General features: G+C 35.9%; 3 protein-coding genes across 4 annotated transcripts; 2 read left to right on the forward strand and 1 right to left on the reverse strand.

Moving 5' to 3' along the window:
- The first annotated feature begins 502 nt into the window (after nt 1-502).
- On the forward strand, nt 503-4,312 carry LOC119988376 (PAP-specific phosphatase HAL2-like). 2 transcript variants are annotated; one of them, XM_038833393.1, is made up of 4 exons: nt 503-1,064; nt 1,984-2,671; nt 3,093-3,448; nt 4,029-4,312. In XM_038833393.1, the coding sequence occupies exons 1-3, from the start codon at nt 908-910 to the stop codon at nt 3,394-3,396; spliced, it is 1,149 nt and encodes a 382-aa protein (XP_038689321.1). In that variant the 5' UTR covers nt 503-907; the 3' UTR covers nt 3,397-3,448; nt 4,029-4,312. The 2 variants fall into 2 exon arrangements, with proteins under 2 accessions (XP_038689321.1, XP_038689320.1); XM_038833392.1 differs by having other exon boundaries at nt 506-1,064; nt 3,093-3,453.
- Nucleotides 4,299-4,655, reverse strand: LOC119989494. The gene has a single exon (XM_038835064.1). It carries the CDS (start codon nt 4,653-4,655, stop codon nt 4,299-4,301), a length of 357 nt encoding a protein of 118 aa, XP_038690992.1.
- Nucleotides 4,656-11,114: 6,459 nt separating this feature from the next.
- Nucleotides 11,115-13,006, forward strand: LOC119988115. The gene is made up of 3 exons (XM_038833042.1): nt 11,115-11,582; nt 11,689-12,248; nt 12,328-13,006. The coding sequence occupies exons 2-3, from the start codon at nt 11,708-11,710 to the stop codon at nt 12,708-12,710; spliced, it is 924 nt and encodes a 307-aa protein (XP_038688970.1). The 5' UTR covers nt 11,115-11,582; nt 11,689-11,707; the 3' UTR covers nt 12,711-13,006.
- Nucleotides 13,007-17,539: the final 4,533 nt, after the last annotated feature.

The following is a 17,539-nucleotide window of genomic DNA, read 5'->3' on the forward strand; positions in this document are numbered from 1 at the left end:
GAGAATGATATCTTATCTTTTATGACCCAGCCATTTTTTACTGGATTTTAGATACATTTTTGGTAGAAGGGGACTCCAATTTTTGCGACAATTGTAAGTACTATTATCCGCAAAACTATCTTATATTATGAATTAAATTTTTTTTTTGAGTATTTTGATATTCATAATCTTGGAATATAGTAGATTTTGAAAAAAAATATAAATTCTAAACCCTAAATCATAAACCTTAAACGCATGTAATAAAATATTTATTTAAAAGTTAAAGGCTGGGCCCATTCTGTCCTGTCCAATGGGCCCTAATGTGGGCCATGGGATTTGATTTTCGCAGGCAGACCCAAGCCAGCCCGCAAAGTGTAATGAGATGGGCCGTCTCCATGAAATTGAAGGCTTCGGGTCACCTTACACCTCTAGAGCAGCGCCACACAACAACTTTGAACCTAACCTCAATATCAGGCAAAGTTCATTCGGAGTTGATATTAGATGCATGTAGTAATGCTGTCAGTATCGGCGTGGCTCCATGTTTAAGGTGGATACGTTTATATTATTGTAGTACAAGCCATCGATGTTGAAGTCGAGTCCACATGATTCACGGCACCAATGCGACAAGGTCTTTTTTGGTGGCTCTGATTGAACGGTCCTCTCGGTTTCTCACATTCAATTCGAAAAATTACTCGCCTTTTCTCCTCTCCGAGAGCCCGGTTTGAATTATTCATCAGACGCAAACAAGAAAAACCAAAACTTTCGGTGATGAATGTTTGAACCATAGCACTGTGTAATTGGAGAACGTAGGGACGAAAGCTTCGATTTTTTTCATTGTTCCCGTGAATACCGAGGTGGGTATTTGAGGAAACATTGTCCTCCATCTGGGTATTCGATTTTCTCTTCTTTTTTTTGTTGAGTGCGAATCATGGAGGGGGAGGGCAAGTACGCCAGAGAGTTGGACGTGGCGGTAAGAGTTGTGCATATGGTGTGTGCTCTGTGCCAGAGAGTGCAGGATGGGTTGGTGTCTGCAAGCAGTGGCCAGGTTACGTCTAAGGATGATGACTCTCCTGTCACTATTGCAGGTACTTGAAGTTTGGGACCATTTATTATGGCATTTTATTTTGTTTCAGTCTCTAAAATGGACGCATTGTGCTTTTTGGTATGTGTAAGAAACTGTACATCAAATCCTATGAATGAGTTTAGGGATTTGCATGTTGTGTTCGATTAGGGTTTTTCTTGTTCCGTTGTATTGTTTGTTTGGTTGATAAGAAACCTTAGGATTGGAAAGGAAAGAGAGATTACTTTGAAAAGTACCGTTTGGGATTGTAATTTTATGGTTTTGGGAACTTACTTTTTATTTCAATAACGTGTTTTGTTAATGTATGAGAACGAGATCATCGACTAAAGATTCAATTAAAGAAGAGCTTTAGGGTGGCAATTGTCGCTGATAGTCTACTTCCAACTATATCAATTCATAGTAATCTAAAAGCATTATGATCAATAATGAAGTCTAATATGTAAGTTAAGATTACCTATACAAAATAAAATCCTGGAAGCTTATTGAGTTAATGATTGATTTTAATTTTCCCTGTTCTTGTGGGCATTCTATTGTCTTGAGATTTTGTGTATGGCCTTTCTTGGAGATAGAAATAAGTGGCATTTGATTGTTTGATGCATGTTGCATAAAGTAGAAGCGGTGAAGATAATAAAAAGACTTGGAGTTTATCAACACCTATGAGAGTCAGTGTAGGAATATTTGAGTTCAAGTTGGTTTTACTCTGTGGGTGAAATTTTAGATACTTTAATCATAAAAATAGAATGGATTAATCCGCATATAATTGATTGAAATGCTTGCGAATGCAATATTCATGTTCATTTTCCAGAAAATAAGGTTTCATTTACTTAACTTTTACTTTATAACCTTCATTGTATCAGTTTTACTATGTGCATTGAAGTATACTGTAATCACACTTTTGGATATATTCTATATCGCTTAAACAGATTGGAGTGTTCAAGCAACTGTCCGCTGGATACTGTCGGATATTTTTGGGGATCACAATGTATCAATTGTTGCTGAAGAAGATGTGCAAGCCCTCTCCAAGCCTGATTCAACAGATTTGCTGGCAGCTGTGGTGAACACTGTGAATGAGTGCTTGGCTGAGGCTCCTAGGTATGGTCTCCCGACTCCAGACACTCCCCTTGAGACTTTCCAAATTCTTGAGGCTATCGAAGGATGCAACTCGTCTGGGGGTCCAACTGGAAGACACTGGGTACTTGACCCTATTGATGGAACATTGGGATTTGTACGTGGTGATCAATATGCAGTAGCTCTGGCATTGATTGAGGATGGAAAAGTTATGATTGGAGTTCTTGGATGCCCTAATTACCCAATGAAGAAGGAATTGCTAAATTACCCTTATCGATGTCATCTAGCCTTGTCAAAATTGTCTCAACCTGATCCTGATACATGGGAAACAGGATGTATAATTTATGCAATGAGAGGCAGCGGTAAGGCCTGGATGCAGCCATTGATATATGGAGATATGAAACTTGAATGGCCAAATTCTGCAAGGGAAATCCATGTTTCTGGCATTGTTGATCCAGCACTTGCAACCTTTTGTGAATCAGTGGAAAGGACAAATACAAACCACTCTTTAACTGCTGGAGTTGCTCACAGCATGGGGCTCAGGTGTGCTATGTTTCTATTTCCTGTTACATATTGGAATTGTAAAATATTTCTTCTGCCTATATGGTTGTGTTGATCATTTATCAGAAATTAATGAATGATTAAACTTCGATATGATTATAGGATTGAGAATTTCAATGAATGATGTATTTCATTAAACGTAGTGACAGATCAAAAGAAGGTGAAGATTCTTAGTTCCTAGATTCTTATTTCCTTCTACCATTATGATTATTATTATTATTTCTCTGTTCTCTAGTTTTGTGTATTGTTTTTTTTTTTTTTTAAATAAGCTAGAAGATCTAAAGTAAAGAACTACCCATCTGTTTAGATGCCTCTGGCCAATGTGTTGGGTAGGCATTGTTAACTTTTTTCCTTTACTGATATTCTAACCTTCACAAAATTTTCTTTTACACCTCACTGGCAGGAAGCAACCCTTGCGTGTATATAGCATGGTAAAATATGCAGCCATTGCACGAGGGGATGCTGAGATTTTTATGAAGTTTGCTAGATCCGGCTACAAAGAGAAGATATGGGATCATGCTGCTGGTGTTGTAATTGTGGAAGAGGCTGGTGGTGTGGTAACTGATGCAGGAGGGCGTTCCCTAGACTTTTCGAGGGGGGTTTACTTGGAAGGTCTTGATCGAGGAATAGTTGCTTGCTCTGGGCCCATACTACTTGAGAAGCTAATTGGGGCTGTTTATGCTAGCTGGGACTCTTCCAACCTATGAAACTTACTGCATTACGTGCAATGGAACAAACAGAAGTTTGTCACTATATTGGGTAGGGTAAGGTCATTGCAGAACCTAGTATCTTGCATCATTAAGAACTCTCTTATGTGAAGCATATCTGCATGTGCATCCATTTTTGCAACAGTTTTCTAAATTAATCTTATTTCCTGAGGTGGTTTATTATAATTCAAAGAATGTACTTTACCATGTTCAATTCATGATAGGAGAAATGGTATTAATTCTAAATTTACCATAGAAATGGGGCCTCCTATTTTTTTTCTCGTCGCCCACTATTGACAGACGTTAAGGGCAAACCTTGTCTCCCCCTTCGAGCATCTTATGTGAGAGTAAGGCTGCTTAAATCTGCCCTTCCCCACCATGCAAGCGAGCATCTTATGCTTGAGAGTTATTTACCTATGGCTATCTCCTTTGCCAAAAACATTACCCCTCCCTGATGTAATCAATTTTGTTAGGCTATTGGATTTTGTGCGCTAAGTCTTTCGTTGAAATAAGAATCACCGTGTAAATTTGATCACTTGTGCTAAGAATTTGCTTAGCAGCGACCAACACTGTTTGGTAGCGTTTACAGTGATATATTGCTTCTGTGTTGATCTCTCTTCTATTAATTTCAGGTCAAGCAATTTGCTGAGAACGGTCATCGTCAAAGTTGACCAGCGCACTTTGATTTTTGGTTAGCTCCTTGCTTCCCTCTGCTAATTTACGAGCATCTGGGTTGCTTGGAACTTTGCTAGTTTAACAATTTTTGAACATAATTTTGAGATCACTATTCTATGCATTGTTGATGCAAAGCGATTATTGCAAGACTGCTGAGATGGAAAAAATTTGTCTTTAAGCCTGTCAACTTTTATTTAAATAATGATATTAGTCGGATTATGTATATATTAATTCTGTGGCACACATGTAGCAACAGAAAGGCATTTCTTCCAAATCTCATCACTCCTTTTCAGAATTCCAATTTCTAGTCCTTTAAACTCTGGTCTTTTGAGAGTTTCGTTTATGAGAACATCATGACAAGGTTGTCCAGCCTTCACAAGAACTTGACAGACTTCATCGCTTACAGACTCTTTGTTCTTGAATATGTAATCATATAAATCTTGCGCAGGCTCTATCGGAATCCTCCTTTCGCAATTCGCAATAACAATGTCATATTTTGATTGTTGTCCGAACGCAATCTCTAGAGATCCACATGCAGTAATCAAAACCAATATGGTTGAGATTATATCCATTAGTCTTGCCATGTATGTCTCTGGATCTTGTTCAAAAAAATTTCTTTTTTTTTCTTTTTTTTTTTGTGAAAGGAAATGATGAGAGATGTTGGGATTTTGTTGTTTAGATATGCAATTTATAGGGATGATTAAGAAATGGAGAATGTTTGCGTTTCATTGTAACGTTTAATTAATTAATTACTTTTGTTAATCTTTGAAAAACCTACTCTTGATTACCTTAAACAACTTTCATTTATACTGGCAACTGTTAAAGTATACTAATTACAAATGAAACATTATTAATTCTAAACGATAGTTAATTGAATGTCATCTCTATTGATAAAATAAATTTTAATTATTGTTGGGGTGAAATACGGATTGTCGACGTTTGTACGCCCAACTAAGGTATTGTACGCTTTAGGGTTGATCCAGCGCATGTTTTATCTTCTGAAAATGATCCCCTCCTCCATTTGAACCCATGACCTCTTTTGGATGTCATGTGCTATTTGTAACTTGTTCTTATGTGTTATCACTCATATATCAACACTATGACCTCGAGCTATACATGGGTCCACAGTCTTTTTTGTGGTCTATGTGATACAGAATTGACACGTAACCGTCTCCATCCTCTCTGATGCCACTTCGTGGAAGATATGATATGGTAATGTTCTTGTGTTAGGAAATAATAATAGACTCTCTTATCCAAATTTGACTATCATTGTAAGATAGTGTCCACTTTCCTAAACCCAAGTCCAAGCTCAACTCATCACAAAACTTACAGGACCTTTCAAGACTTGCATACGACTTTAAAATGCGTCTTACCAAGTCAAGGAAATCATGGGCTTATAACCTATGCATTAGAACCTATGCATTAGATCTCTATTTTAGCGAAGTGAGATTTTTCTTGATGTTATGCGCATGCCCATGTATCCATGTGCGCCTATGAGTTGACAGACACTTTTAACATCCATCAGAAACCTAAAAATCTTATGTGTATACTCAACATATCCTTCATGATATTCCATTCTCTAGAAAACGTCTATTATTCATTTTTTGTTGTCAAGTGATTTTAACTATTTTTATTTCTCGTTTTTCTAAAATGGATAGGCAAACGTGTTTTCAAGGTTATTTTATGTTTTTCAAAAAATACAAATAGAAAATACATAGAAAGAATACAAACATAAGAAACATATTCTTTACTTTTCTTATCGAATCAAGCTCATGAGCTTTCAAGTCGAAATATATCATGCATGTGTTTAAGCACTATAAACAACACAAACCTACTATTATACTCAAACTCAATAAAGGTCGAAATTGAGTCTAACATAATCGAGCTTGAACCCAAACTTCCCAATATATTCAAGCTTTGGTTTTGGTACAACCTTTGTTAGAACATGAAAAATGTCCCACATAACTTGGGGAATACTAATTAAGTAATGCGGTTTAGAAGATGGACCCAATACCTTAACACTCGAGGCACATTTTGAAAGACATTCTCATGCGGACCTTTGGTCCAGAGTTATTTGTAGAACCATTCTCGTGTATAAATTGTATTTATTATAAAGAGAATATTATTATTATTATTATTATTGTTACTATTATTTGGATGTAGAGTTAAATATAATTTTTTGGTACACAGTTGCCAGAAGCAGCAACTCCATTTGCAGCACATTTATCCCAAATCTCAGCACCCCTCTTGTTAGCTTCAGCTTCGAAACGTTTAAACAAATGGGGATATCTAGTAATAGTATCCTTTATTAATACACCATGACAAGCTTGACCACCCTGCACAAGTTTATCACAGGCTTCAAGGCTTGGAACCCCTTTGTTCATGAATATATAATCGAATATTTGTTGAGCTTCCGCTATTGGAATCCTCTTTTGACAATTCGCAAGTATCATTTCATATCTTGACTGTTGTCCCAACACGGTCGTCATCAGAGATCCACTCACCATCAACACAACGATCATACTCGAGATTAGGTTCATCAACCTCGCCATGGTGTATAAGATATATTAAATTAACCACAAACGCAGCTTCTTTTTTTCTTTTTTCTTCTTTTTATTGATAATTGTTTAGGACTTGCTTTCATCCTTTTATAGGAAGATGAGATGAGGAAACCTTATACGTTTAATCAACTTACTTGTTACTCTTAATTAATGATGTGAAACCACCATAACGTGTAATTAATACCATGAAGAGAGATTGATCAACCTTAAACATATATTGAAAATTTAGTTTTGCGCTCGCAACGGGAATTATTTGTTACTATTATTTTGTTACTGTTATTATCTTGTTTTGAGGAGATTTCTGAATGCTTTTGATTTTCTGAATCCTTTTGAGGGATCCTTTTAATTTTGAATGTTAAGATGATTGCAAGTCTCCAATGCTCTTGGCTTATAATTTGATAGGATCACAGTCCATGTGCCTTCTTATTGTCTAGTCTCATTCTACTACAACTTTTCTTGGTTGGTAGCATATGTTGTCAAGTTGTAGCTGATTAATAAAAAAATGACTGGTGGACGAGAACGAAGAGGCTGTTCTTCTATGACTAAATAGCATCCACGTTTAGCTCCTGTTTTGGCTGTCAAGGACAGCATAACCCGACTCAACCCGCAACGGATCACTGGCTGGCTAAGATCCCTAAATGACCGTCCAATGATAAAGGAGGTAGGGGTGCAGAGACAATCATGAAGTTTGCCTACAAGCAGCCTTACAACGTTACCAAGAGCTTCATGACATTATAACTATCCTGGGGTTAAACGAATTCTATTCTATTCTATCTTCACATTAATTATATACGAAGAGTTAAGATTCTACAGTTTGCTTATTTTCCTCGACATATAATAAAATAAGGTCAGTTAAAAATTGAAGAACCTTTAATCCGAACCTGTGCTGGTTGGGGTCCAAAACTGACCCAATCCGAACCAAGTTGAGCCCTAGTACTATATTAATTAGAAAGAATCTTCTTACATAACTTCCTTTTCGATTTAGTCTAAAGTTCGTTGACATTATTGAATTAGATTATACATTAGTAGTCCTCACCTACTCCACAAAAAACCCATAAATTGTGTGGTCCAAATATACTACAAACCCAATTTTGCCTTCAAATAAATATATAAAAATAAGCCATGAATGGCCATAATGTAACATATATTAAATATACATGACCAATTCTATGCCTGCCTACATTGAAACAATGACCTATTACAAGCTTGTTTTGGACTGATTTTTTTCAACACCTTTGAAAAGTCGGTGATGACAAACACATACATACAAGTCATTTAATTAATTAATAGTGATTTAATATTTTTATTAATATGCTTTATTTAAAGTAAAAGCAAAACGGCATAGTATGACGCCTTGCTACTCACTTCACTCCGTCGCTTTCTTTCATTCCCGCGTTCTCTCCTAGTTGTGGGACCCCTGCCTTACGTTTGCTTTAACTAGTACGGACCAACTTTCTTAATTTAGACTACGCTTGGATATTGCTGATCCAATGAGATAGATAGCAACAGACACATCCAAACTGTTTTCATTTCCATTTTACCCAAACACCCTTATGGACTACCCTTTGGAACAAAATGTACGATGAATTTCTTACGGATTCGATTGCAAGGTTTTAAACGTGTGTTTTTCTCGGTCACTTCCGAAATGAAAAGTGTCATTTTAACTCTCATATTTTAGAAATCAAGCATTGTTCAGTAGTTTGAGTCAATAAAAAGAAGCTTATTTCTCATTTTATACAAAAAATGAAACGCCAAATCACACATCCACCCATGAAGGAATAGGTTTTTTTTGTCTTTTCATTACAACCGCGTTTGTCATGCAAGTAGCATTAGAATTACAGTGTCAAATTGGGCAATACAGGAAAACTTTATGGCCTGATGAGGCTTGATGGAGTCAGTCATGGTACCAAAAATGAATAAAAATCTAATAAAAAAAGGCACAGTCACTATTTATACTCAAATCAAGGCCCCCATCGTCACTGTTCATACTAAGCAACTTTCCAAAAATGATAGAAAAAAAGGCATGGCAAAACGAAAAAGAATGATGTCAACAAAATTAGTGTGTTCCTCCAATAGTTGAAATTTCTGGGTCCACCACAAGATGTGCACAAAATGAATATAGTGTTATGAAGATAAAAATTGTCATATCAATTGGGTAAGTCTCAATTGAATTTGGAACTTACCCAACTAAATCAGTGCGGAAGAGTGTTAAAGATCTCACATCTGAAAGATGTGAGGATTCTTCCTTCCTTATAAGAACAAGTCCATCTTTAAACAAATAATTAGGTATTTTTCTGGGTTTAGTGACTTGAGCTTAGACTTTAGTTGCTGGGCCCATAAAACAAACCCGTGAGGGTAATTTAATGTATCAACGAAAATTAGAATCTCAAAGGGGACAATATAATTGATTGTTTGAGGTGTGAATTTCTAATATGATATCGGAGCAAGTCAGTCCTATTGGACGTAGCCTCTACTCCACTCCACTTATTGGGTCTGGTGTAACCCAATTCACAAATGCGAGAGAGTATTATGAACATAAAAAGTTCCACATCGGTTGAGACTTATCCAATCGAGTGGTATATATAGGCAAACCCACCTATATAATAACAAGACATTTTCTTTGAGCTTAGTAAGTTGGGCTTTGACCCGTAATAATTAGGTTTGTTCAATGAATTGGGTTTCGACTCACAGTAATTGGGCTTAGAAAAAACAGTGTCGTGTGGATCTTATGTATTCATAATAAATCGATAAATTCAAAACGTGTAATATTATTGGATGTGTGGAAATGTGAATTTCTATATGGAGTCGCATAATAACTCACCGAAGTTTATGACCGGCTAAAAGATGCTTTTGAATTAAATTATTACAAATGTAATTTAAAATTATCCACTGCCGTTTTGAATTTTGAAAACGTATGCTACCTTGTAAAAGTTGAACCCGCAGATTCCGCAGGCCGGGTGCCCGGGACCTGTTGTAAAATTACAACAGGTCTCGCTGTAATGCATTTTATGGGCAGTAAAAAATTTTATTTTTATTTTTAAAAATCATAAATATATAGTATTTTTCATAACGAATCCAACGATATATTTTTTGTTTGAAACAAAAACCAAATTCATTGTGATCAAAACATCGAATAGTTTGAGTTTATATCTGATGGTCTAGAATTGTCGTGTCTTTTTCATGTTGAATTTGATTTTTGTTTCTAACAAAAAATATATCGTTGTATTCGTTGCGATGAACACTACATCTTTATGATTTTTTAAAATAAAAATTTTTAATGCCAAAAAACGATATTACAGTGGGGCCTGTTGTAATAAAATTACAGCAGGTCCCGGGCTTCCCCACAGGCCACAAGTGGCTGGGGTCTGCGGTAAATTTTTTACAGCAGACCCCACTATAAATGCATCACACAATGATACAATTTTTTATAAATTTTTAAAAAATAATGATTATATTTTGATCGGGATTACGAGTTTAATGATATATTTTTTTGTTTCAAACAAAAATCAAATTGAACAGCAAAAGGAAATGAAAATTTTGGACTGTTGAACATAAACACGAAACATTCAATATCTGTTTTGACATGAATTTGATTTTTGTTTGAAATAAAAAAAATACCGTTGAACTCATAATCCCGATCAAAATAAAATTATGATTTTTTTAAAATTTATAAAAAATTATTAAGCGATGAAAATACATTTACAGCGGGATCCGCTGTATAGGGATGACAAAAAAACCGATCCGAGCACTATCCGCAGGGTACTTGATCCGTTTAAAACCCGAAAACCGATCCTATAGGTTTTGGAAACGGTTTTGGTTTTGGTTTTCAAACCCGTCATGGTTTAGGGTCGGATTTGGTTTTTGATGCCGGGTTTAGGGTACCCGAACAGTTTAATAAAAAGATTCATTATGGTAATAATATTATAAATCATTTATAAAGGTATACTAAATTATAACATGATAAAGCATATTAAAACGTATATAGTTATAGAAACATACCAATAAAACTATAAATTAGACTAATTTGAATTATAAAATCATAATTAATATAAATCATACTCAATATTAATTTATATTAATATAATCATCAAAGAAAAAAATAAAAATATTAAGAGTAAAATGATAAACGGGTACCCGATGATAAACAATTATAGAACGGTTCCGGGTTTGGAAATTTAAATGGTTTTTTAAATGGTTTTGGAACGGTTTTGGTATAGAGTATCTTAAATGGAAACGGTTTTAGTATTTGTTAATTGGAAAGATACCCGACCGATTACCATCCCTACCGCTGTAAAAACTTTACAGCAGACCCCGGCTTCCCCGCAGGCCACACCCAGTCACCCAAATCGAATTATCGACTTTAACCACTCGAATTTCCAATTTTGTCCTCGCTGTACAGCTACTCACTCTTCTTGACTTTTTAAACTAACAGCAAACCAAAGTCTTCTCCTTTTTTTCTCATAAAATCCGTGCAAAATCTCTGAAAGAGGAGAGAATGTGAACAGAATTGCATAACAAATTGGGATTCTGAGCATAACCCCACACCCCTCTCTAGTTTCTCCTTCTCTTTTCCTCTTTTTCCTTCTCAAACAAAGAAGTACAACAAAGCCAAAACGCGTGAAATGGGCAGTGATTGGATGATATCGTCATCATCATATAATCTCGAGTAACAAACCTGACAATTTGTAGTTTCAGTTCTATGATTCTCTCTAAATGTCCTCTCTGATTTGGAGGAGAGCCACTGAGGCACACTGAAAGTCAGTGTGATTCGTTTGTTCTTTATTGGGATCAACAAGATTATTATTCTCTGCAATTCATTGATCTGTTGCTATTGGAGAAGTGGAGGATTTGCCGGTTCTGGGTGTCTGTTTGGTTTCCGGGAAAAAGCCAGGGGAAAGCAGGGATATTTGTCTCTCTCTGAAGTACTTCCAAGCTCAAGTGCTGATTTTGGTAAGTTGTTTTTCTCCACTTCAATTGTAGCAAAAGTTGACATAAATGAAACAGATTGAGACTCAATTTCTGACGAATTTTGCTTGATTTTTCGCTCATAATGCAGGTTTAAATCAATTTTCTTCATGTTCACAAATCGAAATCACAAACTGAGTAGAATGGGCAAAACAGTAATGACAACTACAGGAGGGAGAGACTGGTCTCAGATCTACACCATATACGGCATGGATCAGTGGCAGACCTTACTATTCCTGCTGTTTCACGCGATCTTCTTCGCAGTCCTCTCCATTCTCTTCCTCGTCTACTTCAATTCGGTCTGTGCATTCTTCGAGTCCTTTTTCCTCTTCACCACCGGCGGCGCAGCAAGATTTGCCGCCGGATTCGCCGGCTGCGTGACTGCGCTCTCCGCCGTCTGCCTCTTCTTCGCGGCCGGTAACTTCTTCTACTCCGCCTTGCCACTCCACCACGACATGGCCCAGCGGATTGTGAACTCCGTCGGCGACTGGTCCACCGTGAAGCTCGCCCTCGACATCGGCTGCGGCCGCGGCATATTGCTTAATACTGTGGCTACCCAGCTAAAGAAGACCGGAAGCTCGGGTCGGGTAGTCGGGTTGGACCGGTCGAAACGGACGACCCTTTCCACTCTCCGAACTGCAAATATGGAAGGTCAGTCTCGTCATTCCACCACTTAATTCCAATTTTAATGATTTTATTTTTGTATTAATGTGGGTTTAACGGTGATTAGGGGTTGGAGAGTATGTCACGTGCCGGGAGGGTGATGTGAGGAGTCTGCCATTTGGGGATAACTACTTCGACGTGGTGGTATCAGCTGTGTTCGTCCACACGGTAGGGAAGGAGTACGGGCATCGGACGGTGGAGGCTGCGGCGGAGAGGATGAGGGTGTTGGGTGAGATGGTGAGGGTATTAAAGCCAGGTGGGATCGGAGTGGTGTGGGACCTACAGCACGTGCCAGAGTACGTGCGTCGGTTACAGGAATTGAAGATGGAGGACATCAGAGTCTCCGAGCGTGTGACGGCTTTCATGGTAAGCAGCCACATTGTGTCGTTCAGGAAGCCTAGTCAGCACATTGTGGGGCCCGGAGAAGTCCGGCTGGACTGGAGATTCTGACGTGGAAAATAGATAAAAGTAATTAATCAATATTAGGAGAAAAAAATGGAAAGCTAACAAGGTAAAGAGTACACAAACAATTGATAATGCCCACCCCCTAGTATTTATAAACATCTGAGGAGGCGAAGCCGAACCAGATTGTAGGTTATTTGAAGTATATATAGTTCTATAGTTATGTCGTTTTTATCACATTCCATGTAAGGACGGATCCATTCATTAAGGCGTGGGTTTGTGTCTAACTAGCCTCCTCCCCATACCCTGAATTTCATAAAAAATGGAATTATTTGCAAAGTGAAGTGTTATGTGTTTTACCTGTCATTTAGGTATATAATCTCATGATTTTTAAAGGTTGTAGCTTACCAAAATTTGTGTATTACTTGCCAAATGAGAAATATTGTCAAATGTTTGCACAATTTTTGTTAGAAAAGCTTTGTTTTTATCATATATCACACACTAAGTCATAAGTATTTCTGGAAGCTAGGTTCTGTTTTCTTAAAGTATACTCAGGCTTTGTTCAATTAGTTTTCAGGGCAAAGATAATACTCTTGTCATGTACGTATATCTTGTAATGATTAGGCGACCGATCATCCCACGTTAGCCCCGTACGTGACGTTGGTCTCTAACTAGGAAAATAGGATTGAATCTCGATGAAACAATATATCAAAAAGATGCTAAGGAATTTACTGCCTAAATGGATCACTATGCTCTTCACATCTAGCTATTTACTCTTTGTCTCATTGTTAAGTTTGCTCTATTTTCCTTTATCGGTCATTTATCTTTGTGGTTTGGGTTATTGTATATGTGATTTGCCTTGTCTTACTGTTGTATCTGTAATCTCTTCCATGCCATTCATTTCTGATGCTGTGCTGTGGTCTTCTTGAATATTGTATCTGTACGTGCTTTATCAAAAGAAAATCAATAATAGAAGAAAGTGACAGAGAAGTGACCAAAAAAGTGGCTTTATCAAAATTTCATTTCATGTGGAGGCAATGCTAATCCTCCTTTTAAAGCAATCATCACATCTCTTTATGATACCTATATATCCAAATAAGAGAAATAACAAACCATTTCTTTTCTTTTCTTTTTTTTAATCTATCAAAACATGAGAGAAAAAAATTATCATACGTTCCATTTTCTTCTTTCCTTCCTCCCCTTTCTCTTCTCCCAAAATCTGTTAATCCAAACACACTTTGAATGCCTCATAGACACAAAAAAAAAATCCACACAGTGCACTCCTTCATGTAGAGTTCATTGAAATCATAATGTTAAACTAAATAATTTCTCAAAGAACATGAATTGCCCAATAAATGAGAGAAAAATAAACTACCAATTAAAGAAGAAATGCACCAACTAAATGAAATGTTATGCATTGATAAGAATTGTTTTGGGGCAACGCCAACCAACTTGTTAAAACTTGGTTTTGTCAACCACCTCATTCGCGGGCCGCTTTTGGGCCGCGCCCATTTAACACCTCTTGGCATTGAAGGGTAGTCAGTCAAGAACTTAAAGATGGGCCTTGCTAAAAGTTTGATAGTATGGCCCAAGGCCTTTGAAATAACAAAACAATGACGGGATGCCAAGCAAGGACTAATAAGAGACATTAATAAATTATGACAAAAAGGTATCTTTCGTCCCTCAATTATGGGGTGAGTTTCATTTTCATCCCTAACCTTTTTTTTCCTACCATTTTCGTCCCTCAACTATTGGAAAGTACCATTTTCGTCCTTCAAGTGAGATTGGGGTTGAGAAATGCTTGCATGGTACCTATGTGGCATGCCGTAGAAATCTGATCTGACAAACAATAGGATGCCACGTAGGATTTTTCCGTCACCGGATTTATTCGAGGGACAAACAGGGTACTTTCCCATAGTAGCAGGACAAAAAAGGGAGAAAAAAAGATAAGAGACGAAAATGAAACCCGACCAATAGATACATGTTGTTTGCAAATGATAATATAGACATATGTTGATTATAACTAATCATCTTTTCATAACCTACGTATTTTTGTTTGAAAATCTAATAGATATATGTTGTTTGCAAATGATAATATAGATTATATATGTTTTTCACTTGAATGTCATTTCCTAAATTAGTCAATAATTATATAGATAACAGTTAAATAAGACGTAATTAAAATTTTTGGGCCTCTAATCAGATCCAATGACTAAGATTAGAGCTGATAGAAAATTAAAAAAGCAAAAAAAATTCGAAGACTAACAGAATTGCTGGTGGGTTTTGAAGCAGGTACTCATATGAGTCGAAACGAGTTACATCTGGGTATGTGATTTTCGGTGATCATTTAGGCTGGAAAAGGTGTGGGTTTTGAAACCCTCTAGGTGATCGACCTACTAGTTGTGTCAATTTATGGGGATGGTAGCTTAATAGGCCCGATCGAGGTGGTTTATGTTTGGATGGTTTGCTACTTCCAACCAATTTTCCGTCTAAACCAATGGTTGTTAGTGTTCGAAGGTGGTCGAGTTTTGCTTGAGAATGCTAGGAGAAATTTTTTGGGTGGTCAGCCACCTGAAACGATGGCCACACGACTATTTTTGGTGATGGCGATTAGTTTTTCAAAAATTTAACTTTTATCAGCTTTAATCTCAATCTTTGGTCAGATTCAATTGCTGAGATTAGAGACTTGTAAACTTTAAAATTTATTAGCCTCCGTATGATAGCAATCCAATATATATATATATACACACACACATGCTATCCTAGTTATCATATAAAAAAAATCCAATTATCCTTTGATCGTACACTAATAAATTGACGTTGCATGATGGGAAGGCAATGGAGAAAAAGAATTCTAGTAGGTCGAGTCGCATTAAGTCATAAAGATTGAGTAATATATCTTAACCATATGATATATAGGTGCCAAATTAATCAAGATTAATCTAGTCAAATTACATTGTGTATGAATTGATTTATCTTGATAAAGTAGATCATGGATATCCATTATGATTCAACATAAATAGATATAACATCCACTCCTATATATAAATAACGTGTAAGTACAAAATGTCTCCCACAAGAAAAACGTGTGGGAAAACCCCATATCATGCAATCAAATTTCCAAGAAGTGTAATTTGGCATTAATGAGATCACTTGTATGTTTGACCATTAATTTTGCCTTCTATTGCAATCACAAGCGCACTATCTTATTCTTATGTGTATGTGTGTGTGTGACAAGCAATCCACAAGAACACAAATTCAACATTCAAGTCATCCCAACGTTTTTTATAGGGTAAATAATGAAAAATGAATGAGACAAAAACACACATGAATATATCATATAATTCTCCAAAATCTACCACATTTAGTGATGGAGAAAAAGTTTCAAAAAATTTAAAAATGAAAACAAAAATATAGTGTGAAATGAAACACCTCTTAAATCATTGGATTTAAAATGGTAAAATCTCTTATTATAAATGAATTGTGGATCCTCCGAATCCATATATAGGAGAGCGATTAAGTAAGTCACCTTAATCTCTTATTATACATGATGCACTTTTTTTTTTAAATAAAACTATAAAAGTGTCAAATTAATTTGTAAAAAGAAAAGGGTTAATCCATGCATTAAATACTATATACATAATGCATGCCCGATCCATATTCACATCTTGTGAACAAAAATATTTTGAAATCCTAGCATTACAAGTATTACCCAATTCAATATTCTAGTAAATAAAATGTGACATGTTAATATGCACACATTCAAGATTCCTACCCATGTTTAATTTTGAACATTATCATCTAGGCAACGCAAAGTTTGATGTAAGCTCCTATCGATAACGATGTATCTTGAAGCCCTGTCCGGTCATCTTCTCGCACGTGTTTGATGTCCCTTTCGAATTATAAAAGACAAGGCTCCTGTAGTGAATGAGATTGGTGTATAAAGGACCAAATTGATGTTAACTATATTTGACCAATTAAACAATCGATCGGTCTATATTGTCATGCAAATTGTGATGAGTTTCAACAAATTACAATCTGTTAAGAGGAGAGAATCAGGCCTTTCTTGTGGCGTGATGCTAGGGGTTTTGTCTGTTTGGCAAGAGAGAAATACATATGAAATGAAAGAAAAGTTTGGTCTAAAGGAATCTACAAACTCACACTATCCAAATTAGAGAAGATAATTTGCTCAAATACCTAACCTTGTATTCAAGGAAATATATATATATATATATATATATATATATATATAATTCTCCTATGAGATTATAAAGTGAGGTTCTAAAATGAGGTCATAACTTTTAGGATTCATTTTTAAGGTCTAAAATATTTTTTAAAAATTTGAAAAAAAATAGATTTGTATTTTGATCGATTTTACGAACCCAACAATATATTTTTTTTGTTTGAAACAAAAATTAAATACAACCTGAAAAATGTATGAAATATCTGTCGTTTTATATCCAACGATCCAGAATTAACATGCACTTTTCATGTTGAATATGATTTTTGTTTCGAACAAAAAAATATCATTGGGTTCATAAGACCAATCCAAATACAAATATATTTTTTTAAAATTTTAACAAAAATGTTTTCAGCCCTAAAATTAGGACCTCATTTTAGTACTTATATCATTCATATATGGTCAATAGAGAAGGATTAAAATTGAAGAAATTTAAAAGAACTTGTCAGGTTTACCATGATGAGAAGTTGAAATTGACTGATACCACAATATTTTGCCTCAGGTCATGAAAATTTGATCATCTCTAGCAACTCACATGGCTGATCAAAACTATGACCCATAAAAGACTCCATATCTCATGAGTACTTTTGTGAGAAGATTTTATGTTGATGACAAACAAACGCGTTTTTGCCTAGAA

This window comes from Tripterygium wilfordii, chromosome 21, assembly GCF_013401445.1.
Source record: "Tripterygium wilfordii isolate XIE 37 chromosome 21, ASM1340144v1, whole genome shotgun sequence".
NCBI lineage: Eukaryota > Viridiplantae > Streptophyta > Magnoliopsida > Celastrales > Celastraceae > Tripterygium > Tripterygium wilfordii.

Bases quoted from the DNA above. Each gene is read 5' to 3' on its own strand.
- LOC119988376 (XM_038833393.1), top strand. From the start codon at position 908: ATGGAGGGGGAGGGCAAGTACGCCAGAGAGTTGGACGTGGCGGTAAGA. The intron at 1,065-1,983 runs GTACTTGAAGTT...TCGCTTAAACAG, and splicing joins CTCTCCTGTCACTATTGCAG to ATTGGAGTGTTCAAGCAACT. The intron at 2,672-3,092 runs GTGTGCTATGTT...CCTCACTGGCAG, and splicing joins GCTCACAGCATGGGGCTCAG to GAAGCAACCCTTGCGTGTAT.
- LOC119989494 (XM_038835064.1), bottom strand. From the start codon at position 4,655: ATGGCAAGACTAATGGATATAATCTCAACCATATTGGTTTTGATTACT.
- LOC119988115 (XM_038833042.1), top strand. From the start codon at position 11,708: ATGTTCACAAATCGAAATCACAAACTGAGTAGAATGGGCAAAACAGTA. The intron at 12,249-12,327 runs GTCAGTCTCGTC...AACGGTGATTAG, and splicing joins CCGAACTGCAAATATGGAAG to GGGTTGGAGAGTATGTCACG.